Raw genomic sequence first — 26,440 nt, forward strand, 5'->3', positions numbered from 1 at the left:
AGTTGAGCCTTGACTGCTACTGGCACATCAGTGGGTGGGATTGACCTTAGGCTGACTAGCTGTGAGGCTTGGCCATGACCACAGTGTATAAGCTGTGTTGGGACTAACCCCACACAGTGGGATTCTTCCATTGGGGTCTGGTACCTGCCAAGAACTCTCTTTGCATGGTCAACTTGTGGAGAAAATTGGGTGGTGCTGTGTTTTGGTCTGAAGTCACTCACCTGGTGTATTGGTTCTGAGGCCTCTTGGGATGAAGTCCAGTGAGGGTCAATGTCAGATGCTGCCTGTGACTGGCCTGGGGCTATCTGTTAGGAGTTACAAAACAATCTGGGCTTGATAGCTACAGGTGCTGGGCCTGGATGCACATGGGGGGCTGTATGTATGTGTGTGTGTGTGTGTGTGTGTGTGTGTGTGTGTGTGTGTGTTTATGTTTTTAACTTTACTTATTTTTTGAGAGGGGAATGAAGGGAAAAAGTAGGGGAGAGAAACATCAGCGTGTGGTTGCCTCTCATGCGCCACCTACTAGGGACTGGCCCACATCACAGGCATGTGCCGTAGACTGAGAACTGAACTGGCGACCCTTTGGTTCACAGACACTTTGGTTCGCAGGCTCAATTCACTGAGCCACACCAACCAGGGCTTGTGCTTTTTTTTTTTTTTTTTAAATATTTTATTTATTTATTGTTAGAGAGAGAAGGGAGGACAAATGAGAGAGAGAGAAACATCAATGTGCGGTTGCTGGGGCCGTGGCCTGCAACCCAGGCATGTGCCCTGACTGGGAATCGAACCTGCGACACTTTGGTTCGCAGCCCGCGCTCCATCCACTGAGCTACGCCAGCCAGGGCGCTTTTTTTTTTTTTTTTTTTAAGGTTAAATTTATATACAGTCAAGTCCACTAAACTTAACTGAGTTTTGACCAGTGCAACTCAAACCTCTCAAGAATGTAACTGTCACCCAGAAAGTTTCCTTGTGCCTCTTTCCAATCTTTACCACACTAGATGGAACAGTGTTCTGGTTTTTCTCCCTATAGATTAGCTGCGCCTGCTCTAGAATGTCATAAAAATGAAATCATGTGGTGTGTACGTACTCTGTTGTGATTTCTTTCAATCCACTTTGGACAGTGAGATTCATGCCCTCAAGATCAGACATGCTGATGTGTATCTTGCTTGTTCTTTTTAAAGTTACGTATGAAACGATTGTATGGCTGACCACCACTTTACTCATCCATTCACATGCTGTTCCCACTTCTCAGCCATTATGAATAAGCTGCAATGAACATTTAAAAATTTCTCTTGGGTAGGTATATGTTCAGTTTCATAAGAAATTGTTAAATCTTTTCCTGATGCAGTCTATTTTTTTATCTCTACTGCAGTCTATTTTAAAACACAAATAGTAGTATATACTCTTCTGCTTCTTGCCTCTTAAATTTTTCCTCAACATCACATCTTGGAGATTCTTCTAACTCACCATGTGAAGAATGTCCTACTAGTTCCTTTCTAAAAGAGGAAAGAGGTGCTGTAATTTAGCCAGCTGTCTTCTGGTGGAGATTTGTATGTTTCTAAGCTCATTGAGCTGGGCTTTGCAGGACGGAGTAGGGAAACTGGGAAGGTCCAGATTCTTGGTGGATCCTGCACAACCCCTGTTGCAGGGACAAAAGTTTCTGAGAGCAGCAGCATCTCTGACCCATTTACTCCCAGTGGCTATGTAATATGTATTGAATGGAAAGGAGTGGGTGATTGTGTGGATGTGCTGCCAAAAGGCTCTGCAGCAGAATGATGGGGTGTCCCAGAGGGTTTGAGGCAGGGGAATGAGTTGGGCAGTGCCACTAAGGGGATACTACTATGACTCTCTAGAACCAGGCAGTGGTAGGTGTTGAAGTTTTTTGCACTGGGGCTGTTGCTGACCCTCAGGTGGTGTCACATACCTACCTACCTTGGCCCTCATGTCAGAGGGTCCTTGTCGTGGGTCATTTCCTTGAACCCCTCATTCCTTTCCCAACTAGGCCTCCATCAGAGATGCCTGCAGAGAGGCCCAGCAGTCAAACAGGATCTTGAAGTAGGAAGGGGACCTTGAGTATTTTGTCCTGGCTCTGCTCCAAAGAGGCTGTGTGACTTCTGGCCACACTATTATTCCTGCATCTGTAAAATAAGGAGTTTCTTCCTGTGGCCTCTAGTAGCTAGGGGGTGGGGGTAGTAGATGAGATCATGTGTAGGTGGCTGTCATAGTGCCTGACCCCACAGGAAAGAGTGTTACTCCCATTATAAGTGGGAGGCACTGCTCAACTTCTAGGGCACGTTGGGAAGTGAGGTACAGAAGGACCAGCCTGGCCTCACAATGAGCCAAGGGTGGGCCTCACACCCAAACCATATATGTGTCACCTCAAATGTGGGCTCCTTTGGCTTTACTACCAGGTGAGGGTGGTCTGGCCGCAGGCAGAGGCAGCAAGAGAAGGTCTAGTGCTTCCCTGGTACAGGTTTTCTGAGTTTTTTGGAGGACCAGAGCACCCTGCCTGTCTCCACACTTTGCAGAGCTTGCTTGCTGGCTCCTGTTCTGTGTCTCTGAGCCCACCCCTTTGGCTGGCAAGTGTACAGGGAGCACAGGGCAGACTGACTGCACATCTTGTCCTGGTGCAATCTCAGAGCACACTGCTGATGTATGGCTTGTAGGGCCATGCCCCAATATGGTCCCTCAAGTGGCCCTAGAGGGACATCCTGCCCTGGCCAACACTATCTCAGTGAGCCATGATGACAGGTGGGCAGGACCTTCCCCCTTAGCTAGGCTCCTACCTCAGTGCCTCCATTATGGGTCACTGAAGAAGCACCAGCCAGGGAGTCGTGACGAAGGGCTTGGGGCAGGGCCTTGTTTAGGACAAGCATGTCAGCTTTGAAATCTGGGTGAGTGGCAAGTTTTTTTTTTCTTACTTTACCCTGGATACATAGTTTTTAATTTGGCTCTGAGTAAAAGCTGTTAGAAGACTTTCATGCATGGCACACTCTAGGAAAGCAGCCACCATGCCTGCCACTGCTGTCCACATGATGCTGTGGACATCTAGGGTGCAGTGGAGATTTTCTTAGTTTACGTACAGTTCTGGCCAAGGCCAGCCTCATGATCAGTGACTGGAAGGGTACTAATACTAATGCCCTATTGTCATAGCCGGGGCAACAACATCCCTTAGCCTGGACTTAAAGGGCTATGAGGAATGGGGCCATAGGCTTCTGTTGGGAAGATTCTGTACCTCATAGGACACACTGGTCCACTCCAGAGGTCCTAGGAGGGATTCAAGCAGTCAGCACACCAACCCAGTACCAGGGCTTCTGCTCAGACACTTGCGTTTCAAATTACCAAAAGCCTGAGTGTGTGGTTAACTACCACCAGAAGGAAGTTTTCCAGGCAAAATGTATTTGTGAGGAGGAACTTGCACCTAGGGAGACCTTAGGATCCTGTACAAAATCAGGACTGAACCAAGCCTCAAGTGTCTTCTCTTAATGGCCTTGTTGGGAATAAAAAACCAAAAGAACATGAGCAAATGGCTTGTAAAAAGTTGGCTTTATTTGTTACATTTTCACCTTATCTCAGTAATGCCATTTTGGTGTCCACAGTGACAGTCCCTGGAGGCTAGAGTCAGCCCCCATCCACTATGGTCATTAACCACAGGGCATGAGCACAGGCCTCACAGGCCCCACTGATGATTACAGGCTGTAGGCAGGACTCTGGGGGTCCTGATGAGGCCCAGCACTCTCCAGATCACTGCCGATAAGCCTGGGGACTGCTGCCCTGCCTGCCAGAGGCTGCAGCATTCCCACGGATTGAGCTGAGCAGACTAAGTATAGGGGAGGCATCAGGTCTTGGCTCAGGACCGGTTCTGACAAGGCCACGTGTGATATGGTTGTACACCCTGGACTGGGGGGTAGACAGACCAGCCAGGCCCATCCTGGTTCTATAGCTGATTTGCTGGGTGGTTTTAAACAAGCTGTTTCTTGTTCCTTGGTCAGTCTGCTTTCTGGTTAACACTGCCAGTGAGGACTCCTAGGAGCCCACTTGACCAGGTGTCAAGCTTGCCACTTCTACCGAATTATGACCATGTCTCTGTGCTTTGGAGGCCACTGTGTACCCGCTATTGGTGGGACATCTCTCTCCAACAGGGCTGCATTTACCCATGGTGTTCCCTTCTTAGAACTGGGGCACCCTCTAGCAAGAGTCCTTCAGAGTTGGGCACTCCTAACTCTACTGCCCCTGCTACCAAGCACTACCAGGTTCCAATCCCTTGAGAGGGACTCCCAAAGGCCATAGAAAAGATTCTAATTCCTCAGATCTAGACCACCTGTTCTTTCAAACAGAACTTATTTTACACATAATTGTCAGTCTTTTTATATCAAACATTAGAACAGCTTACAAAAAACACAATCTCTCTGGCCCTGACTGCATCACAGCTCTAGGGCCTGCACCCTTCTCTTCTGGGGAAGTTGAGAGGAGATCAGTGGCATCTTGTCATTTACCGTACTTGTGTTTGGTCCTAAGTGCAATAAAAATAACTCCTGTAGAGGTCATTTTGCTATCTGTTCTAGAAAATACAAGTGGGAAGTTTTCAGTCTAGAGGGTAGTGGTGGCCTCTGAATACCAAGTAAGTCACTGTCTTTTCATGTCTGAGCACCTGCCTCAGTGCCTCCTTTTGCTAGGGCTGAGTGAGGAGTCAAGGAACTACAGAGGACCAGGTCCACTGACAACTGGACAAACATCACTTCAGGGGTCTTCCACATGTTTGCCTAGTTTGGCCAGGCACAATTTTATAAAGCTGAAGAATCCCAGCCTCACCAGAGGAAAAAGGAATAGACAGACCAAGAGTGTCTGTGAGGAAATTCATCCCTCTCTTTTAAAAGTAGCTCTGTCCTAAAAAATTACTTTAAAAAGGAAAAGACAACTGTATCTTCCAGAGAACAAATTTTAAACAGTTGTTCCTACCCCTGACCATGAGGCAACATGCTAGTGAGTCACCCACATCTACCAGAAAACACATGGTCAACTCCTAGCCTCACACCCTGCCAGTACAATGAAACCTAGTCCTTTCAACGTTTGTGCTTCTAACCAATAAGACACTCCCTTGTTGGGGAACAGGTGGGATCACCGCAGCCACCTATGGCACTGAGAAGGAGCAAAGTTTAAAACAAATGTTACACAGACACATGAGGATATATATCCTTCTAACCTCTGGCCATCAGCTGAATAAAACCTCAGTTCTACAGTTAGACTGCCAATGCCAGAATAAAAAGCAAAATTTCAAACTGGAAATTTCTAGCATTTTAAAGTGGAATGAAAGCATATGAAATAAAAAAATAAACAAAGGTCCACATGCCACAGCAGCACCTCATGATGGATTCATTATTCCTCCTTCCTTGGCAATTCCATAGCATGGCTCTTCCTGGTCCAGGGGAGACATGGCTCAGAACAGAAGTGCCCCCATGCTGCCGACCTCGCTCTGTTCCTTTACAAAGATTTCAAAGTACTGGTAGATGATTGTGACCGCCAGCAGGATCCCAGTTCCAGACCCGATGGCACCCAGGAAGTCAGCCAGGACGGAGAGGGCCCCAATACATAGCCCCCCGAAGGCAGCGGCAGTAGGGATGTACCTGGGAAGTGGGAGATTGGTCAGCAAGGTGCCACCATGCAGATACCTCCAGCATGGCCCACCCTTGACTCAGGCCACCTGCCTGTAGGGCCAGGCACTCTGCCATGCTTACCACTGATTTAGGAACCTAACTCCTATAGAGATCACTCCACTATCTCCTTGAAACTTCACCTTTTCACATACCTTAATGGTCCAGACTAGGGCTGCTGTCCAATTAAGTGGCCATAAAAGCCACATGTGGCTAGTAAGATGTGCTTAGTCCAAGATGAGATATTAAAGATGCCACATGAGATTCTGAAGAACATAAAATATCTCATGGTATGTCTTACATTAATTAAAAATGTTTACTTTTTTAATGTAACTACTTGAAAATTTAGGATTTCATATATGGCTTGCATTTTATTTCTCCTGAATCTAGAGGCTTCAGTGAATTCTCACTAGGAGAATGATCAAAATAGCCTAATGCCCCTGCTAGGGATAGGAAAAGCAATCTGAAATTTACAATGCTGATTTTCTTATGGATACAGGAAGCTTTTCTATCCTGTAACCAAGGATAACATTTAATTAACCAGAAATCCGTAAGCCCTATCAAGATGCTTGAAGTATAAGAAAACCACAAACAGAAGAAAACCAGTGGGACCTAGGGCCAGTACTCACCGGTTGAGTTCATGGACCATGGAAGTCTCTCGGTGGCCCCTCATCACCATCTGCTGCTCCTTCAGCTGCTTTGCAACCTGTGTGATGCCAGAGGAGAAGACAATGCTCAATTTTAAGTTGGAACTTGAAAGCCAGGTAGACATTTTATGGTGGCACTAAACACTCACAGGTTTCCTTTTTTTTAGCATACTAACAATATTTATATAGATAACTTAAAAACTGCTGCAAAGAAATCACACGACAAAGTCTAGTTTTAGTTTGGCTCCAGCTCCCCAGGCAAACACTAATTACTGTTAGACCCCATTTATGACCATATACACTTTGGCCTGATGAGGAGGAAGTGGCTGTGTGTGTTCACAGACTACTTTTTTAGGAAGAGGTGAAAAGTTGAGACCCCTTACACCAGCGACAGGTGAGAACTACTGTTTCCTGGTTTAATTAAATTGTAATTTATACTTACATCTTTGGCAGAGGAGCCTGAGACCTCTATCCATGTTTTGGAGAAGAACGCACATGAGCCCAGCATGAACACTATGTACACAACAGCATGGACAGGGTCTTCTAACACGGAGCCAAAAGATTCTGGAGGGGACAGGTAATAGCAAAGGCCACCAACTGGATAAGCACGTGCTGGACCCCCAGAAGATGTATCCTGGGAAGAATAAATACACAGAAAGCCTGTGAGTGCTGTTTCATTATGCCTTGGCATAAGGACAAAAGTGGTTCTGAGCAGACGAAAAGGAATACAATTTTACTCAAGTGTCCATAGTGCAGTTTTCTTACTGAAAAGAATATTTAATATGCTGAATTTGTAAAAGACATGATTAAAAAGTAAAATGTTTGGTCACAAGCAAGACATATATATGCACACCACTGCAACATGCCACAGAATTGAAACTGATTTCTTCAAGCAGCCGTACTTACAGACCAAGTGCCCAGCAGGCTGACCAGCAGGTTGCCACTGAAGCGGGCTGACAACATCTGGGAGATGACATACAGGTTGGACACCAGGGCAGACTGCAGGATGATGGGAATGTTGGAAGTGTAGAAGAGCTTAATAGGGTAGGTGTTGTACTGGCCTCGGTAACGAGCCGACTTGATAGGCAGGTCCACTCTGAAGCCCTGAGAAGCCAAACAGAGCAGGGTGCCCTCAGTGCCTCAATCCAGTGTATGCACAGACACAACCCAGCTGGGGACAGCCAGGCCTACATTGATTCCACAGCTCTTATGCCCCTTCCTGACCCACCACTGTACTTGGGGTCACTTCAACAGAAGGTTCCCAGAAAGACAGGCTTACAAAATGCACCAAAGCCCAGCACATTGAAATAATCCCATTTTTATCAAAGTCCATCACATTAAATCTGCATCAATGTGGAATATATAAAAGCCTGAAGGACATGTGCCCAAGTAAGTCTTAACAGTGGTTCTCTTTGGTAGTTTCTCTCCTATACTTTTACAGTGGCCCCAACACAAGGACACCATGGCCTCTACCTTACATCCCAGAACAGCTCTTTACAGTGTTTTAAATCATAAACAGAAAAGCTAAGCTTTGTATGAATACAGCCTCTCCCTCTGAAATCCTTGTAGAAAGGTTTTCTTTTATTTTTACAAACTTGCATTGCGTAGAACAGGACTCAGAATATAGAGGACTTAAAATAAATTTTTGTTGATCTAACCACAAATACCCACCAAGCTTATTGTGGCACTGAAGTTTATTAATTAGGCATCTGACTAAAAGTCTCAGCTGAAGAAACAGACCTGTCTTGTCCTTAGAAAAAGCACTTGGCTGGTACCCAGTACCTTTCCATAAGCACTGAACAGTCTTCTTCACTGTTATCCCTTCTTTTCGATAAATATCAGAATGCAAAGTGGCTGATAAAAAAATACAAAGACTAATGCAACTACAGAAAAGCAACTGACAGGTCAGGTCTCTTATTCAGAAGAGATACAAACTAATAAATTTGAAAGGTAAGAGCTCTCAAGAGGAAGAGCCTTTTCCAAGAAGACACTACCTACAAAGACTCTATAAATTTTGGGAAGATGGTGATGAGGCTTTAGAGTTTAATATTTTTCACTTCTCTCTCTTTTTAAAAAGGTTTTATTTATTTTTAGAGAGAGGGGAAGGGAGGGTGAAGGGGAGAGAAACATCAATGTGTGGTTGTCGCTTGTGCACTCCCTACTGGGGACCTGGCCTGCAACCTGGGAATGTGCCCTGACTGGGAATCGAACCAGCAACCCTTTGGTTCATGGGCTGGCACTCAATCCACTGAGCCACACCAGCTGGGACAGAGATTTTTCACTTCTCTTGAACAAAGAACTTGAAGATGAATCTTCTTTATCTGCTGCTAGGCCCAACCCAAAGGAGCATAATTTCAGAAATGTTACATCTGCTTCAGTTTTGTTTAGTTTAGGCAGGTCCCCATGACTCAATGGAACACACATATCCAGCTTCCATGGAAACTTACTCCTTTCAAATGCCATCCCACCAATTCATTACTATATGATGATGTACACCACTCCTGGGGTGTGGGTGGAGGTGTACACACCAAGGCATTCTAAAAATTAAATGTGGATCATCAGAGCTCACCATGGTGGGTCTGGACGCACCTGGAAATAGATGACCACTGCAAAGACAAAGATGGTGGCAATCAGATTCATGAGATTGGGTAGGTTCTGGCGGTAGAAAGCCTCTCGAAGGGCTCGGACCTTGTCAGTGCGTGTGGCCAGCAGATGAAACAGTGCGATGATGGCACCTTCAAATTCCATCCCTGTTGGTGAAGGAGGGGACACATGTGGTAAAGAGACAAACAGCTTCTTAGTGGCCAGAGGGAGTGAAACAGAATTATTTTTAAGATTCACAGTGTCTACTCCTATAACACCAAGGGTACAGTGGTATTTTCTCATCCCTCATTTCTATTTCTTCTGTAGAGATTTCAACCTGCAGAAACAGGTTCTAGCTTTTTGAGTTATTTTGTTGGCATGTATGTCAATGGCCACCAGATATGTGGAATGATCATCAATTATACAATCATAAAAGCAGGATCTGCTGAACTCCAGCTGAAGGGGTCCTACACTGAAGAGCAGGCTCAGAGCTGCTCCATTCATTTCCCTGGAAACCCCCAGGCAGTAGAGCATCCCCAGCTCTGATGTGCAGGCTGCCTCTGACAAGACAGGGCCTGACCTCTCTGCTTATTTCATTGATGATCAAGCAGAAAGGATAACATGCATGCCCATCACAAGGCCTGATCCACACCCCTATGAAACAGTGCTGAACATAGCCAGGAAAACATGGCCAGGAAGCAAAGCAGCTTACAGAGGGACTGAAGAAATCAAGAACAAGAATGGGTGCCAGACCTGAGGATTAGGCAGTAGAGGGCAAATGAGAGGAAGCTGGGAGCACATGGCATTCATAAGGCCTAGAAGTCTTACAAATTTTCAACAAATTTATTGAAGTTTAAAAAAAAAATCCCCCAAGCCTCAGCTCAACTAAGAAACAGGAGCACTGTATTCATGTCCTTCCAGGACAGTGTAACTATCCCACAACAAAAGTTTGGCCACACACACTGAACCAGTGTTATGTCCAGAACTGTGTTCTGTGGGTGGGAGAGAGGTCCTGGTATTAGTACTGTGAAGTGCACCTATGTACTACTGCCCTGTGAGGGCATTTTCCTCAGGTTTCTAACACATGACAGTGAGCTATCTGCTGCTTCTCCCCTGGGCTGTTACTGGACCATTTGGAGATACCAGCATCACTGCTGATTTCTTTTGAAGCCTCCAGGATGGGCTTCTGTGGAAGCACTCTTTCCTAATTACCAGCACTTCCTCAATTCCCATCCTCTTTTCCTTTTGATCAGGTGACAGCATTGGCTTGTTTATAACCAATGGACAGAACTCAGGTATCTTAAAGCTGAAGCCAGGATGAAGCCTTATTTCATAGAGGAAGACACCTGGGTTGCTGGGAAAAGAAGAGGAACTTGTTCATGCTCTGTCAACTCTCAGCATTCCCACATTACCTCTGTGATCTCAGCTGACTACTCTCCCCCTTACTCACTCTATCACAGCCAAATACACTGACCTTGAACACACCAGGTACATTCCTACTTCAGGGCTTTGTACCTGCTGATTCCCCCAAATGAAACATTCTTCTCCCAGTCATAGGGCTCCCTTCCCTCTTCAGGACTTCAATTACCCAGACTAAGTCTGTACAACACTCTTGGTATTCCCATCTTCTTCCTCTGCCTTGTTCTCCTTGGTACCTGCAATAACACCTGACATACACATAACACATGGCTTACTCACTTTGTATTTCCAGTGCCTGGCCCTTAACAGGCACCTGATAAATATTTGTTGAATGAAAGGCAATGCCAGGTTTAGGCTCTAGTTCTAATTTTTAACAACATTTCTTGAAATTCACTATTTGCAGAATCTCTGACAACAAGACAGGGCTTCTAAGTATTAGTTTTACTTCACATGGCTGTAGAATCACCTTTCCTGGTGGCACCTTCTCTCCAGGCAGTTCTCAAACATTGCCAGTTGACATCATAACACTGCATTCTCTGTCTTCCACTCCAGCCTGGGGTAAATTTTTCCATCCAGACTCCAGTTCCCCTGCCTCACTGGCCTGCTCCTAAACAGAAGTGGCTGCTTGGCTCCATCCTGGCATCACTTCCTCCTAATTCAGGATGCCCCCACACCAGTTATAGTATGATCTTGCCATATACACGAACTCCTACTCTTTATCCTCCTGCCTTTCACACCCATTCCAGAAAAGCCCTGCTTTCTGGCCCCTAGTCTCCCCATTTGCCTTGGATTTCCTACAGTTCCAGGAAGTGCCCAGGGAGGAATCAAGTCTCATCTTGCCCACTCTTCTCTGACATTCCCTCTTTTCTTTGCAATGTTTGGCACTTGTGGTCTTGATGTACCCAGGGACCTAGTTTGAGTCTTACTGAGATTATATGGTCTCTGGAGCCAAGTACTCTGTCTCCAGTATTCAATTCAAAGAAAACACTCAAACGTGCATTAAAAATTTACTTCTCAAAGGATTCTTACAAGTAAATAACATATTTAATGATGAAGAATGCTGACTGCCTTTCGTAAGAAGTCATACTTTTCTGTATGTTTAGAAATTATTAAAAACTTCTCTGAAACAAGATGTCCTTGGCACTCTTTGTGCGTATAGCGTAGAATGCTAACATTTTATAGGTATCTACTATGGGCTTGGTGTCATCTCACTTCATGTTACTTCTCACTTCATCCTGGCAAATGAGGCTCAGCGGTAGAGGGATTTGCCCAAAGCCATGTATATACTATTAATAGAAACAGCCAGGAGGTGAACTCTAAGTCCAGGCCTCTCTCACAAAGTTGCCCCTTGTATGACCAAGGATGTTGGTTTGGTGATTTCATTTTTAGAAACATATTCTCTGAGAGCTACTGCTAAAATACATAACCATGAATGTATGAGGCTGTTTACTGTTTTGTAATAACAACTGAAACTATATATGTCCTACAAGTACATTAGAAGACTGGTTAAATAAATGCTGCTTCATCCCTGCCATAAAGTCCACAATGTGCTAGGAAAAATGAGGCAGGATTCTGTATTCCGGCATGGCAAGTATCTGTGGAATACTCTGACATGGAATACATGTTATGTACCATATGAGCAGAAGCCTGTCTATTTTTAAGAAAATTCTGCTGATGCACACAGAAACATCAGAAGTAATGTACCTAAAATGGAGGTGATTTTTCCCTGAACGGGGGAACCTTCATTTTCTGCTTTGCACATGTCAGTACTTTTTACCAACTCCTATCCCCAGGAAAGCCCAGGGCCCTTACCTCGGCCAGTGTTGACAGTGGTGGGGCTGAACGCTTTCCACACGATGGTCTCACAGATGTTAGTGGCAATAAAGAGGGAGATACCAGAGCCCAGGCCATATCCTTTTTGCAGAAGTTCATCCAAAAGTAGGACAATTAAGCCAGCAACAAAGAGCTGTAAAAATTAAAAAAATAAAAGTACAGAAACCCAAGTAGACTTCATTCCTTCTTCCTACGGGCATGACTCTTCCCTTCATTTTTAGTAAGAAGATTCTCTGATATAAATGCTAAAGACTGAGTAGACAATAGACAGTAAAGCCCTCTCCGAGTGACTTTAGAAGAGTCATCACAGGTGGTTCATCTCCTTTTATGCATGGTTCAGGTTTGTTATTTGGAAAGTCTAAGTGAGTATGAGGAGCTACTCAGAAGGGGCAAGTGTTAGCATAACAATTACCTGAATGGTGATTAACAGGCAGATTCCAGCACCCATTTCGGAAGGGTCCCCATACATTCCCGTCATCACATACACAATAGACTGGCCAATGGTAATGATCATGCCAAATACTAGAAATAAAAAACAAAAAACAAAACAAAACTATGTTCTCAAAGTGGGACATTACACAGTCATGGAGGAAACAATTATTGAACACCTACTCCGTGCAAGGCACCAAGAAAACAAAAATGAAGAATACTAATAGTGCCTCCAAGGAGCATGGTCCAAGAAACACCCAGTAGTCAAAGTACACAATAACTCAAATGCCTGTTAACACAAGGTGAGCTCCTTAATTTCACTCCTAAATGTACTTTCCTTTCAGTGATGGGAAGAAGAAAAGAGTTGGAATATGACAAGTTAGTTTTTATGGAAGATAAATCACGGACCAATATCTACTGAAGATAGCATCCAAACTCAGATCAAGCTGCTTGGGTTCTGGAGAGCTCCTGAGTTTGAACTACACACTTGGGCCACCTCTGCAGGCTAAGTCCAGAACACAAATGTTTAACCCTGGAGTAAAGGGATCTCTTCCCAGTTCATATATATATTTTTTTAAAGGAAAAAAACAAAAAACAAAAAACAAAAAACAAAACCCTCAAGATGGCATCTATAGTCACTTGTCCCATTTTCAGAAGTTTTCTTTTTGTAGACTGTTTTTTTTTTTAAATCATTATGTGCCTCATTATTAGGCACAATGGAGTTGATACATTTTTACTGGTTCCGCAATACTAAGTGAATCTCTAAGTACGAATTTGGGCTTCAAGTTTGGCTTTTCTGTTTAGTTTGTCAAACCTGATTAGTAAAATAAAATTGTACTCCAGAGTGCCCATGAAATGTAGTCCCTATTTGACTTTTAAAAAATTGCTCAATGACATTGAATTCTCAAAGCAGAAGAAATGAAAAAAGCTGCCAAGACCAGAGAAAAAACAGGCAATTTGTGCTTTTGAAAAATAATTAATATATATATTTTAAAACCCTGATTTGTGCCTGAAACTTATAAATTTAAATTAGATTAATTTTTTTTGCTTAATTATTTAACCTATTAACTTAAATAGATTTCTTCCACATGCTGGTGTGGAAGAAAATATGGCTGGGTAGAAAACTCAATCACATCCCAATTAATATATTTCAGCTCAGTCAGAGGCTGAACATGAATAATTTTGATGACTGGTCATTATTACTAGTGAGAGTTATTTGCTATGAGGCAAATATTACTATTCCCACTTGTACAAATGAAGAAACTGAGAGATAAGAGCTGTCATCTAACTTTGTCCAGAGTCACAAAGCTAGTAAATAGTAGAGCTGGGTTGAGAGGATCACCTCTCCCCTAAGTTGAATCTTTTTAAACTCCCCGAAGAAAAACAACACCTGCACAATACCTATTATGTGCCAAGACAAAGAGATGCTTTACAAATGTGATTCCACTGAATTCTTATGACACCTCTGAAGTACATACCATCTCCTCCTACGAGGTTAAGGACATGTAGCTGGTGGAACAAGAACTCCAAGACCTGCTCCTTCCACGCAATTATGGAGCCTTTGGAATAAGGGACATATTCCCCGCTGCCTTGTACAGCCTATCCAAGTACCAGGGCTTTTCCAAAAGTTCTCTCGTTCTCTCTAGTATTTATAAATTCATAATTGGGAAAATATCTTCTTGTCAATTTCAAGAATTAAAACCTCTGAAACAGAATAATCTACCTATGTATATGGTCCAATAAAAGACTTTCCCTTCTCAACCAGTTTTGATACCCAAAATGACAGCTTTGGTAACTTATCAGCTGGCTTAATTCTTTGCTGGAAACAGCATTAAGCTTAGGCAGGGAAAACCTTGGCTTGTAAGTTTCCAGCATTCACAACTTTTAAACAGTCTCTCACAGTGCTCATTTAGATTGCCAGTAATGTTTTTGGTAAAGATGAAATAATCTGGGCACAGAACCTTGTTCTTTACACTGTTTCACCATTTCCCCAACCAGGCTCCAAATTATAAAAAAAAACAACCCCACCCATCTCCCTTCTCACCCCTTCCCTCCCACCCCCAAATAATACAATAAGAACCCAAAACTATTGTGCATCCATGCTATGCTGTTAAAATGCAGTTAATACTATTGGGAAGAAGGCTGTGGGTTGTGGAGATGCTCTTTGAAACTCTACAGTATCTTTTTGCTCTCCCATGACCCATAGAAGGCCCTTTGCTCTTCTTAGCAAAGTACAGAATGGGTTGCTTGAAACACTTATCCTCCCTCCCCTCCATTGGGATGGGTGTGCAAACTATACTACATGGAAGAGCTTTAAAGTACTTGGCCTGTTTTAGGGCACAGAAACTATACTGGTTCTTTCAAAGGACACCTTTCTCAAGCTATCTCTATTGTGTCCAGGAAAGAAGAACTCCCCCTCCCTACCTGAAATCCACAGTCAGATGAGACAAGGGCTGGTACCAGAAGAGTTAATCCATATCATCTTTTTTGTCATCATCTTCTGAGGGCTAGCAATGCCATGTGAGCCTTTCCTCACATAAGGATATGAAAACATGGGGTCATTTAATGCTGGCTTCCTTGTTAGGGACCAGGTCAGCCTCATCAAAGTTTTCCCATTTCATCAGGAACATGAGTTTTCCACTAGATTCTGTAGCTCTAATAATCCATCCCAGCTTCAAACCCTGGGCAAAGCCTCATGGCTGTTCTGAGTCTTCTTTCTTTTTCTTTGGTTTGCTCTCCTCTTCCTATCTTCAGCTTTGCACTTGCCTCCCTCTGATTTATCTGTCTTATGTGCTATTTTTTGTGACTGTAGAAACTCAGCAATGAGGTCAGGACAATTCAGGTTCTCTTCTGATTCCCATATGTTGTTCTCATCTGAGAACAACTTCCACTTTAGGAATTACTCCACTTTGCTCTTTACCACTCCATGATTGAGAACTTTTCCCACCACATATTCCTCTTCTTTCTTTTTTAGCACCTACTCCACCTTCTTCTTGCTTTATTTTTTTCTCCATAGTTCCTACCAGTTTTATGGTATAAAAAGAGGATGCTGCTCAGAGCAGTGCCCAAGAGCATGACAGGAATTGCTGCCATGCTACTGGCATGTTGCATTAGGCAGGATGAAGAGTGGTGCCCAGAAAAACAACAGGTTATGTGACCACAGTCAAGCCCCTCACTGAAGTGGTATTAATACAGGCCCTGGCTAATGGCCCTCTCCCTGAGAAGTGCTCTGTTGCTATCACAGGCCTAGGACCACCTGCAGGATTGGTGGGCCAAAGAAGTTACACTGTACAAAGAAAAACTGTTCTGATGCTCCCAACTTTATAGTGAATTCAAATTTTCAACTACAGAAATTCAAACCATTCAAAATCTCACTTACACTTTTGGGCTCCATTGAAGAGGGCTCGGTCTTTTGGGGTGTCACCAACTTCAATTATTTTGGCGCCAGCTAAGAGCTGCATGATGAGGCCGGAGGTGACAATGGGAGAGATACCCAGCTCCATCAATGTGCCTGAGGACAGGGGAGGCAAAATACAGCCCACATTATCTTGGAAAAGCAACACATTATTAAGAAAATAAATGAGCAAAATCTGACTGTGTACTTTTTTTTTTAAAGGATTTTACTTATTCATTTTTAGACAGATGGGAAGGGAGGGAGGAAGTGAGGGAGAGAAAAATCAATGTGTGGTTGCCTCTTGCACACCCTACACACTGGGGACTTGGCCCGCAACCCAGGCATGCCCTGACTGGGAATTGAACCAGCAACCCTTTGGTTCACAGGCCAGCACTCAATTCACTGAACCACACCAGCCAGGGCTGACTGTGTACTTCTTATACAAATCCAGTGTGCTTTAGTTTGCTAGCAGCATTTAATTTAGAGACTAATCCCAAAATATCAATGATTACAGTATAATTCATTTCATTCTGTTCAGTCTGCCAGGCCATAACTTAATTCTGTTTTGGATGTCATATGGCTTTTAAACAGACAGCTGCATTTAAATTCACCACAAACAGATTTAGTCTGGTTTTACAGAGATAAGAAAGGTTAGTCTCTTCATCAGTTAATAAAAAGACTAACATTCAAATATTTTCCAGAGTTTGAAAAGGAAACCTGTATAATTATATCTAGTTGTGAATAAACTACTTCCATTATGCTAACATACTTCCAATTGATTTGAAACTTAATTTGAATTATATTTAAATCATAAGTTAATCAAAAGCAGTACTGATGTAAACATTCAAAATCCTCCCCAAGGTAATTAGAGCATATAAAACATTCTGTTATATATTTTTGACACATATGTGTAACCTATAGATATGAAAAAGATGGAGCTGAGAAACAAATTAAATATTCTAAAGGTTATCAAAGCACAAGAAAAGATAGGTAGAAATATTATGATTTCATTGTTTAAAAAATATTCAAGTTTTTCTGTTTTTATTTTTTTTTTTAATTCTCTAAGACATAGACTTACGATAATCTTCTTATTACAGGCTTTGTACTACATTCACATGCAATTTTGAATATTCTATGCCTCGGTGCTGAATCTGACATTTACTAAGGCTATTCAGTACAGCACACTAACATTCTTCCCGAACACTCTCTGAATTACACATAAAGCCAAAGCCTGTATTTAACTAAAGAGGTGAGTCAAGCCCACATTGTACAGAAAGAGGTGCAGCGAGCCAGAGTTCTACCTCTGTTAGAAGCTAGAATCACTCTTATCCAATAGAAAGGGTCGGCAGAATCTGAAGACATGATACCAAACAGGGGGATCTGGAAAAAAGCAGAGAGAAAAGAAATCAGCAAACTTTCTTCAGCCCTTTCTGACCCCCACCTCCACATGAGAACAGGAAACCTGGGCTTACCTGGCAGCATACCAAGAAAATAAAGAGAGTGATAGCAGTCCACAGCACTTTCTCCTTAAACTGAATCTACATAGAAGAGAATGGATTAAGTCAACAAGTTATTTCCATAAGCAAATTAATAGAAATGGACTCATATCAGACCCTTTTGCCTGATCACCAGAAAAGTAAGTCTTGAACACTTCAAACCAGGTACCAAATATAAGTACCAAAATAAAAGAACATGCACTGCAGGCTTTCTATGTATAAGGTACATATGCAAAGACCTTGATATGCATCATCTCATTTTATCCTTGTACCACATAGCATTATTATTTTTATTTTACAATGAGAAAACTGAATCTTAGAAGACACAAGTAATTTGTCCCAAATCCCACAAATGAAGTGAATTTGAGTCCAAAGTGTGTGCTCTTAACCACTAGCATTAACAGTTTAGGATCAGACCCAAGATCACAAAATATTGTGATTGAAAGGGATTCTTAAACCAGATAAGCCCTTACAACATATGAGACATCACCATTCATTTGAAAGGATTTTGTAACTGACAAAATCTTACTCTGAAATCAACTAATTTGGAATTTGTGATTGTTTAATATGTAGTATATTTTCTATGAATTAAGGGTAAAACAATGTATAATAATAAACAATGCGGGGTGGGAGGGTATGGAGAGTTGCAAATTTAACCTACTCACTAAAAGCATCTGTCTAAGACTTTTCACATCTCTTTGGGTATGTAAGTAGGATAGGTTACACTTCAGAATCATTTTACAGATAACTAATAAGAATTATTAGAAGTTTAGATGCCCTGTCTAAATCCCCTCTGGTACTAAGCAGTAGAGTGGGAATTCTTCTAGGTCTTCTGCCTCTAAAACTCAGCATCTCCATTAGTACTTGCTGCCTACACTGCAAAAATAGCTTTAAAGGGCTTAACAAACACAGTTAAATTGTGCAGACTAAAGATTTTTATGTGGATATGCCTTTAGAGTGACAGTATTAAGTGAACAAAACTGTATTCTTAAAATACTTTTTAATTTGAAGGGGAGAGGAGTCTAAGCAAGCACCAAGCCAGAGTCCTGGCTCTCTGGTCAGAATAGAAGTTCTAGTCTCTATCTACCACTTTAGGCCATGATAACACAATCATACAAAGGTGGTGTTAATTCCATATCCAGATACTCCATGTGAAGTTTAGTGAATTCACAGAACTCTTCCTCCTCTTGAGAATGCTCCCCTTTTCACCTGCCATCACATCACAGCAAAGAATTAGGAGACCAAGGGAAGGCTAACCAGTAACATAACAGACTTGTACTGAAATAATTCTTCATAGAAAAAAAGAGTGGACAATTTTTATAAGACTCCTTATTTGTTAATAACCTTGTCTCTCCTATATGTGGTCAAATTCAACAGCAAAACATCAAAAGTTGTATCTAAGTCTTTTCTAACTCTACTTTTTAATGACCCCCTAAATCCATCCTTATCTCCTCCTAACCCACTCCCATAGTTCACCCTCTAATGCAAAAGCCTCTAAACCAATCCAGTCCTCTACCCTACTTCCAAAGCAGCTTTCTAATCTGTTTGGCTTATTGCTTTCCATCTACTCTTTATGTTCTTCTCAATTCTGAACTATACCTAACATTCTCCAGCCTGCTTGTCTTCAGTGCCTTTGCACATTATATATTCCTTATGCCTGGAGTTCCTTTCCGTTACTTCAAGGAAATTTCTATTCTTCCTTCAAAACCATCATCAGGCATCACATCTTCCAGAGTTAATTCCTTCTGAAGCCACTGCTATACTCTGCACATATTTTCACTGCTCCATCTATCACACTTAAGCTACAAAGCTAATGTCACAGCTAGTAAAAGGCTGAGTAAAGGGTGGGTCCCAGGCTTGCCAGCCTCCAGAGCCATACATGCCCTTTCTACTATGCTGGGGGTAGGGCAAAGGGAAGAGTTGTGCATATTAGCCCATCAAAGGCAGTATATATGTGGGATATTTATACAATATAAAACAGTTTTATGTCCAAAAAAGGAAAAAAGGATGCTCCAAGAACCCAACTGTCCATGTTAATGTCAAGTACATATATATATGAATGTATAAATAATACTCTGAGAAGAATGTGAAATCAAAATATATTACTATTCTTTAAGAACCCAATGAGCCCTGGCTGGTGTGGCTCAGCAGTTGAGTGCCCGCCTGGAAATCAAAGGGTCACTCTAGGGCACATGCCTAGGTTGTGGGCCAGGTCCCCAGTTGGGGGCATATGAGAGGCAACCACACATAGATATTTCACTCCCTCTCTTTCTCCCTCCCTTCCCCTCTCTAAATAAATAAATAAATAAATTTTAAAAAACAAAAAAGAACCCAGTGAAACTTTTCTTTATTGTCTGACAGCTTTACTTACTTTTAGCATCACTCACTATCTTGGCCTATAGCCACACAGCAGCAGAAATTGTGACAAAGATTCAATGTAAGTTTACATTTCTATTTTTCCACGTTTTAATGTGCCTGCTGTAAACAGCAGGGTTCACAAAATGCCTTTAACTCTCAGCTAATTTGGCAGCCTACATAAAGCTCATTTGTACAGAATAAAGTGACTGCTCTTAGCTTCTTTTAACAGCTGGCTACAAAGAGCATCTCCCATAAAAATCCAACTCATGATTTGTTCCTGTTGGAGGTGAAGATGGAAGGGTAACTCAAGTGAGTATCCTGAGGCTTTTGAGGCCTTATTCACTGCCATAATAAATTTTGGGGACAAGGCAAACTCGAGGCTTTGTTCACTGGACGAACATTCACAAAAGATGCTCTGAGTACAGCAAGATGATTAAGGTGGAAATTCCCACACAAAAAGGTCACTTTTCAACAAAGCTCAGGAGTATACACAACTGCACTCTAGGGGAAAAATAAGTGAGAGAGTTTCCATTGGCGTGTTGAAGCCATTTTTAATTGTACTGTAAACATCAAGCGCCCAGAATTTCACGAAGCCTCCTATATCGGCGATTTGGGGAACTCACCTTTCTTTCCGGCTTCTGAATTTCAGGCAGGATGACACAGAAGGGCTTGATGACTTCCAGAAATTTGACTTTGATGGGAGAAACAAAAGGAGAATTAGAGCTGGGAGAACCTTTCGCGCCACCCAGGCAAGCCCTTCGGCCCAGACTGTGTTAGGGCAAGGGGCAGGAGAGCAGACCGAGTACTGAAACGCTTGGGGTATCCGGAGGAGGGCCTGGGACCCAAGCAGGCCTAGCGAGCGGACACCTGCCGGGACCTGTGAGGGGAAGGGGGAATGTGATCTATTGCGGCGGAGCAGGGACTGCCCCGAGGGACTCACTCGCCATGGCGGTGGCTGCTTGGACTCCGGGTCCTGCTTCTGCTCCACTACAGTCCGCGTGAGGCGACGCTGGCCTCGGCCCAGCTTGCAAAGGGGCGCAGCACCTCCACAGAGAGACACGTCAGTGATAGCACTGGGGTGAGCGGGGCGGGGCGCGGTGGAAGCCGGACCGGTGCAGGCCGTAGGCCGCTTCCGCTTCCTGCCACGCACTGAAAGCTGGCCCCAATGCCACACTGCCACAGCGGAGACCACAACTCCCGGCATGCAGCGGGCCTCCCCTGGCCAGTCCATAAGAGGTAGGTGTGGGTGGGATTGGGAGTGTGTGACTGAGCAGATTTGGTAACGCGAGAGCGCAAGGGGCTGGTTGCGTATCAGGAGGTGGGAGCAGTGCTGGCTGTTAGAAAAACGGACACAAATAGTAGATGATGCCTGCGCCCTTAGCTCTGCGAGCGAGGCAGAGTCCCGGGTCACCTCCATTCCTTTTACTGAACTTACAATATTGAATAGACTGTAAGCTCCTTTGAGCAGGCTTTGTTCCAGCGTCGACCACAGTAGCGGCACCACAGTAGCGGTCCCTAGCGCTCGGCTCGAGGGACCGACACACTCGTTAGTCGTTAGTCGAGTTATTCAGTCTCTCCTGGGCCCCGGAAGTAACTCCTGCCTTGCCCCTGCCTTAGGAGGACTGAAAGGATGAGTTCACGGAGAGAGAAAGACGGTCGGAAGAGCGGGGGTCAGCTAAGGAAATGGTCAGGCCCGTTAGGCAATCCCGGAAGGCTTCCTGGAGTAGTTCAGTTACTTTTGTCCCAACGCCAGACTGATTCCGGCGAGAAGAAATGAGGAAGGGTGGTGCTGTATGTTGAGGAAACCCTTGTGAGGGAGACGTGGTGGTGTGACAACTTAAGGTCTGTGGGTAAAGAAGGCCTATTTGGCTGAGGCAAAGGTTATGTAAAAAAACAGTAAGATTTAGTGTTGGTGGAACAATGGATAAGAGTCAAGGGATGCTAGATGGACAGTTTGGATTTATTTTCGATGCACCTATAATCAAGGGTAATATGTAAATAATATATTTAAAAGAAAGGGACATAATGCTGTGAACATCAGAGGAGGAGGAAGTGGTGGGCGCTACGGGCTGGGGATTAGGGAAGATTTCATGGAGCTCAGTCCTGTCCTGAACCGGTAGAAGTTGGAAATGCAGATGTGTCAAGATGCTTTTTTGCAATAATAATTTGGGGATTGCTTTTCCTACTTTTCCTATAACTTCCATTTCTAGCGGGTATCCAAGATTTGTAAATTCCTTTTCAGGATTTTGGTAGGACAAGAGGTCTCCCTCTCTCTTTTTAAGGTTAAAAAGATCTCTTTCCCCCTTCTTTTCTCTTTAAAATTAAATTTTAATATAAACTCACTGGTTTGTACTGACAGTTTTAGGATATAGTACCATAGAAAATGGGCCTCCTGTTGCAGTGACATTTGAGAAACATGCCATAGTTTGGTCTGTGTCACTTTAGGGACTCTGGCTAAGTTGCATGTGCTAAAACATTGCTTTAGGAAAATAAATTATTACAATAATTTAGTTAGTACATTGGAAGAAGTTTAAAACAATTTCATATATTAAATATTTGAAAACTTAAAACGCCCCCAAATGTTATTAAAGTGAGAATAAAGCAATAAGAAGACTTAGAAAGTACTATTGGGATATATAAGTATAATTAAACATTTCCACAAAAATATTTACTAGAACTTCCAGAGGAATAATTATGGACATGGGTACTATAGACCCACTTGTTGCAGAACAGATGTGCCTCAATGAGAAAACTTTTTGGAAAACATAATCAAGGCAATACATTTTAAATCATCCTCAAAGATGCTTCATTTGTCTCACATGAAAGTGTTTTCACCCTAATGGGTGTGACGTTCTGGAAGGTGAAGGGTTGCTGCTTCAATCCCAATCAGGGCACATGCCTGGGATGTGGGTTTTGTTCCCTGTTGGGACATGTACAGGAGGCAACTGATTGATGTTTCTCTCATGTTGACGTTTCTCTCCCTCTTTCTCCCTTCCCCTGTCTCTGTGAGTAAATAAATTAAGTCTTTGAAGAAAATAAGTTTTAGTATTTTGCTTAATTTTAACCATTTGCAACAGCATGGATGAACCTAGAGGGTATTATGGTAAGTGAAATTAGTCAGACAGAGAAAGACAAATATTATACCATATGATTTCACTTATATGTGAAGTCTAAAGAACAAAAATGAACAAACAAAAGAGAACAGAGTACAGACTGACAATTGCCAGAGGGGAGGGGGTTTGGGGACTGTGGGTGAAAAGGGGAAGGGATTAACTCTTCACCTTTAGTACAGATTGGTGATACAAAATAGTCATGTGGATGTAAAGTACAGCATAGGGCATACATTGTCGATATTGTAATAACTAGGGTGCCAGATCAGTACTGGAAATAGTGGCGAAAGCTCTTTGTAAAGTGTATGATTGCCTAACCAATATACTGTGCATCTGAAACTAATACAAAGTAATATAGAATGTAGACTGTAATTGAAAAAATAGAAATATTAAATAAAAAATAATTTGCTTAAAATACAAATTTCAAGATTTTGAAGATAACAGTTTTTGTTGATCTTATGGCACTTAGAACCACATTTAATACAATGTATTGAACTTTTGCTGGTGGGCCAAAAAATTATATTTCATTGAAAAATATTTCCATAAAAATGTCATTGGGATATTTTACAACAATTTTTAAAAAGTCATTGATTTTGTACAAAAAGTGCCAGTGTTAATGCTAGAGAGAATCTTGAGTTTTAGCCAAAAATTTAGAAAAAAATTTGAGTGTTTGAATTTGGCATAACTTACCAAATTTAATTAATTTTGGGTAAAGCAGTATAAGACCTAAGTCAAGTAATTCATATTTTTTCAATAAACTACTTGCTATTATACATAAAAGAACTGCAAATTATGTAATGAAAAGTGAACCTTGATGGACAGCTTGAAGTGCTAGAGCTGCACAAGCAGTTTGAAAAACAGTAAGTTTTGTATGTTCACTGTAATAGAAACAAAAATGGAATGGTTAGCCATTTTGAAAAATGTTTTCAAGAGTTTTATCCTTTATAAATGATGTTTTAATGGAAATGTCAATACTTATTTTAGGGTTTTGTGAAAAATGTTTATTAGAGCTCACATTATTTTAATGCACTATAAAATGATTGAACATATGTAAACTGTTGTAGTTTGTTTAGGTGGCTATAACAATGCCACAGACTGGGTGATTTATAAACAAATGTGTTTCTCACAGTTGTAGAGACTGGAAGCCAGCAGGGTTCGGTTCTGGTGAGAATTGTCTGGGTTGCAGACTGCTGACTTCTTGTGCCTTGACATGGTGCCTAGTTTCTATAAGCATTTTGATTTTCCCCTGCCTTAGAGTTTTGAACATGGTGGACTCCAAGCAGGATGGTTGTGTCATTTATTCCATTTACTAAACCAGGGAAATCAGGATGAGAGTAGGTGGTCCACTCTGACCCCCATGGTATGTGTGTGTGCATGCATGAGAGAAAGGTAAAGAGAGAGGGGCAGAGGCATAATTGTGAGTTCAATTTTAAATATACAGAGTTTGATGTGCTACCAATTGGTCAGACAAGAGAGGTCACATAAGCAGAACTGTTGCTTAGAGATGAGTTAGGCTTAGAGGAATGTGAAGTCATCTTCTATAAGGATGGGTGTGATTTCCAAGGGAGAAACTATAAGGAAAGACCCTGGAAGTGAAGGAGGCACCCATGTTTAAGGGCAGGAAGGAGGAGAAGCAGTCAGGACACTCAGTGGTTCAAAAAGTAGATGGTTGAGTGAAGTGGGTTATTCTTTTGATAAGCTTTGAGGTATACTGGCTAGGATGAAAATTTGTACATTGCTGTAGAGATTCCAGAAATTAGTATAAACCAGATGAAGTCCAGGTGACAATATATTTTATTGCTCCACTCCCCTAGAGGTGGCACTGTGGCCCACAAAATCCAGTATGGCTCATCACCCTTCTACATTTTGTCATACCTTTCCTTTTAATGCAGAACCTGTAAGTTGAACACATTACTTCTGTTGACATACCATTCATTGGCTATAACCTTGTCTATGACCACACATTTGAAAAGGAGGCTGAGAAATGTAGTTTGATCCTGGAAAGTTACATGTTGGTTAAAAATCACAATTACCACTGGAAGAAGAGAAGGAATATTGGGAGACAACGGATGAAGAGAAATGGGGCTGTGAGAAGGAAGAAGTGGAGGGAATATGGTAAACTTCTGGGATTGGACACAGATGAAGAGTAAGGCTAGGAGTGGAGCTGTAATTGAAGAAACCAGGCTTCATTGTGGTTATTAATATTGTTAACCTAAAAATAAAAGCCCTTTCAAAGTGAGAGGAAAACAGCATTTATTTAGATCAATAAGAGTAACTGTTTGGGCACACTGATTCAGGCAGAAGCCCAAATAATGTTATGATTAAGGGACAAAGGCATTGGATATTTATGAAAAAGGGAAGGGGAACAATTACATCAACAAAAGGAAGGTATTTCTTTTGGTACAAATAAATTAACAGTGATATTAATTCTAAATGTTTTTAATTTTCAGTCCAGTAGTTATTAGTTTTGTAGTTGTAATATTTTCTTTTTTGTTATCTTTGTAAACAGATTTTGTTGTTGTTGTTTTTTGGCAAGACACCAGCTTGCTTAGGCCCAATCCAAAGGTTATTTTGACTCTGTTTAAAACATTCCAGTGATTTGATGTATGAGATACATGAGGCAGTTCCTCTGGCATGGCAGCTGTGGCTCCATTTTAAAGTGGTTCTCTCAGTAGATATAGGCATTCTGTGTTTTTGAGGCAGAAGCCCTTCAGAAGGAAGGGAAGGAAGTTAGGAAAAGGAAGGCATACAGGAGGAGGGGATCCTCCTTTGATCTCTGATCCCCAAAGTGATCCTCCCACTTTGGGAGAGATCAGAGAGTACCCAAGAGACACTCAAACCATGACTTTGGATTAGCCAGGGTTCTAGTAGAACCAGTGGGATGTCTGTCTGTCTGTTTGCCCATCCATCTATCATCTAACGAGAGAGAGAGAGAGAGAGAGAGAGAGAGAGAGAGAGAGAGAGAGAGAGAGATCATTTCAAGGAATTAGTTTATATGATTGTGGAATCTGGCTGGGCAAATGTGAATTCTATAAGGTAGTCAAGCAGGCCGGAAACTCTTGGGCAGGAGCAAGGAGGCAACCCACAGGAACTATTTATACTCCCACAGGGAAATATCAGTTCTGCTCTTAGAGCCTTCAACTGATTGAATGAGGCCACTTACATTATTGAGGATAATCTTTTTAAATTAAAGTAACTGCTTGTAGATGTTAACTACATCTACAAAATACCTTCACAGCAACACCTAGATGAGTGTTTGATGAATAACTTGAGTACTCTAGCTGAACCCGATTGACACATAAAACTCACCATTACACTGCTTAGTCCAAATTCAAAAGCCTGGGCATAGGATGTTCACATGGGAGTTACTACCACATACAAATCCAGGAATTAGGTTTTGGATTTCAGAGGTACCAAAAAATTTTCATTCTAATAGACTCACAGGAAGTCCAGGAAGCTCAGAGAGTCCCAAAGAAGTTGAACCCATGGAAACACACATCAAGGCACATTATAATTACAC

At 42.3% G+C, this 26,440-nt stretch overlaps 1 protein-coding gene across 4 annotated transcripts in view; it reads right to left on the bottom strand.

The window, feature by feature from the left end:
- The window catches only part of SEC61A1 (SEC61 translocon subunit alpha 1), a 38,230-nt gene extending 17,303 nt beyond the window's left edge, over nucleotides 1–20,927 (bottom strand). For 3 of the 4 annotated variants that reach the window (XM_045850231.1, XM_045850232.1, XM_045850233.1), the window contains exons 1-11: nucleotides 20,751–20,927; nucleotides 20,434–20,501; nucleotides 17,429–17,494; nucleotides 17,258–17,336; nucleotides 15,942–16,073; nucleotides 12,546–12,655; nucleotides 12,113–12,266; nucleotides 8,888–9,048; nucleotides 7,205–7,402; nucleotides 6,741–6,932; nucleotides 6,281–6,357 (exon numbers count right to left, since the gene is read on the bottom strand). In XM_045850231.1, the coding sequence (XP_045706187.1) occupies nucleotides 6,281–6,357; nucleotides 6,741–6,932; nucleotides 7,205–7,402; nucleotides 8,888–9,048; nucleotides 12,113–12,266; nucleotides 12,546–12,655; nucleotides 15,942–16,073; nucleotides 17,258–17,336; nucleotides 17,429–17,494; nucleotides 20,434–20,501; nucleotides 20,751–20,757 (1,244 nt within the window). In that variant the 5' untranslated portion in view covers nucleotides 20,758–20,927. Of the gene's footprint in view, nucleotides 1–3,527; nucleotides 5,625–6,280; nucleotides 6,358–6,740; nucleotides 6,933–7,204; nucleotides 7,403–8,887; nucleotides 9,049–12,112; nucleotides 12,267–12,545; nucleotides 12,656–15,941; nucleotides 16,074–17,257; nucleotides 17,337–17,428; nucleotides 17,495–20,433; nucleotides 20,502–20,750 lie in introns of those variants that run through there. The other variant, XM_045850230.1, reaches the window with a different exon arrangement.
- Between the last annotated feature and the right edge of the window lie 5,513 nt (nucleotides 20,928–26,440).

Source organism: Phyllostomus hastatus, unplaced genomic scaffold, assembly GCF_019186645.2.
Source record: "Phyllostomus hastatus isolate PE091 unplaced genomic scaffold, TTU_PhHast_1.1 phas_contig_80, whole genome shotgun sequence".
Classification (NCBI taxonomy): Eukaryota; Metazoa; Chordata; class Mammalia; order Chiroptera; family Phyllostomidae; genus Phyllostomus; species Phyllostomus hastatus.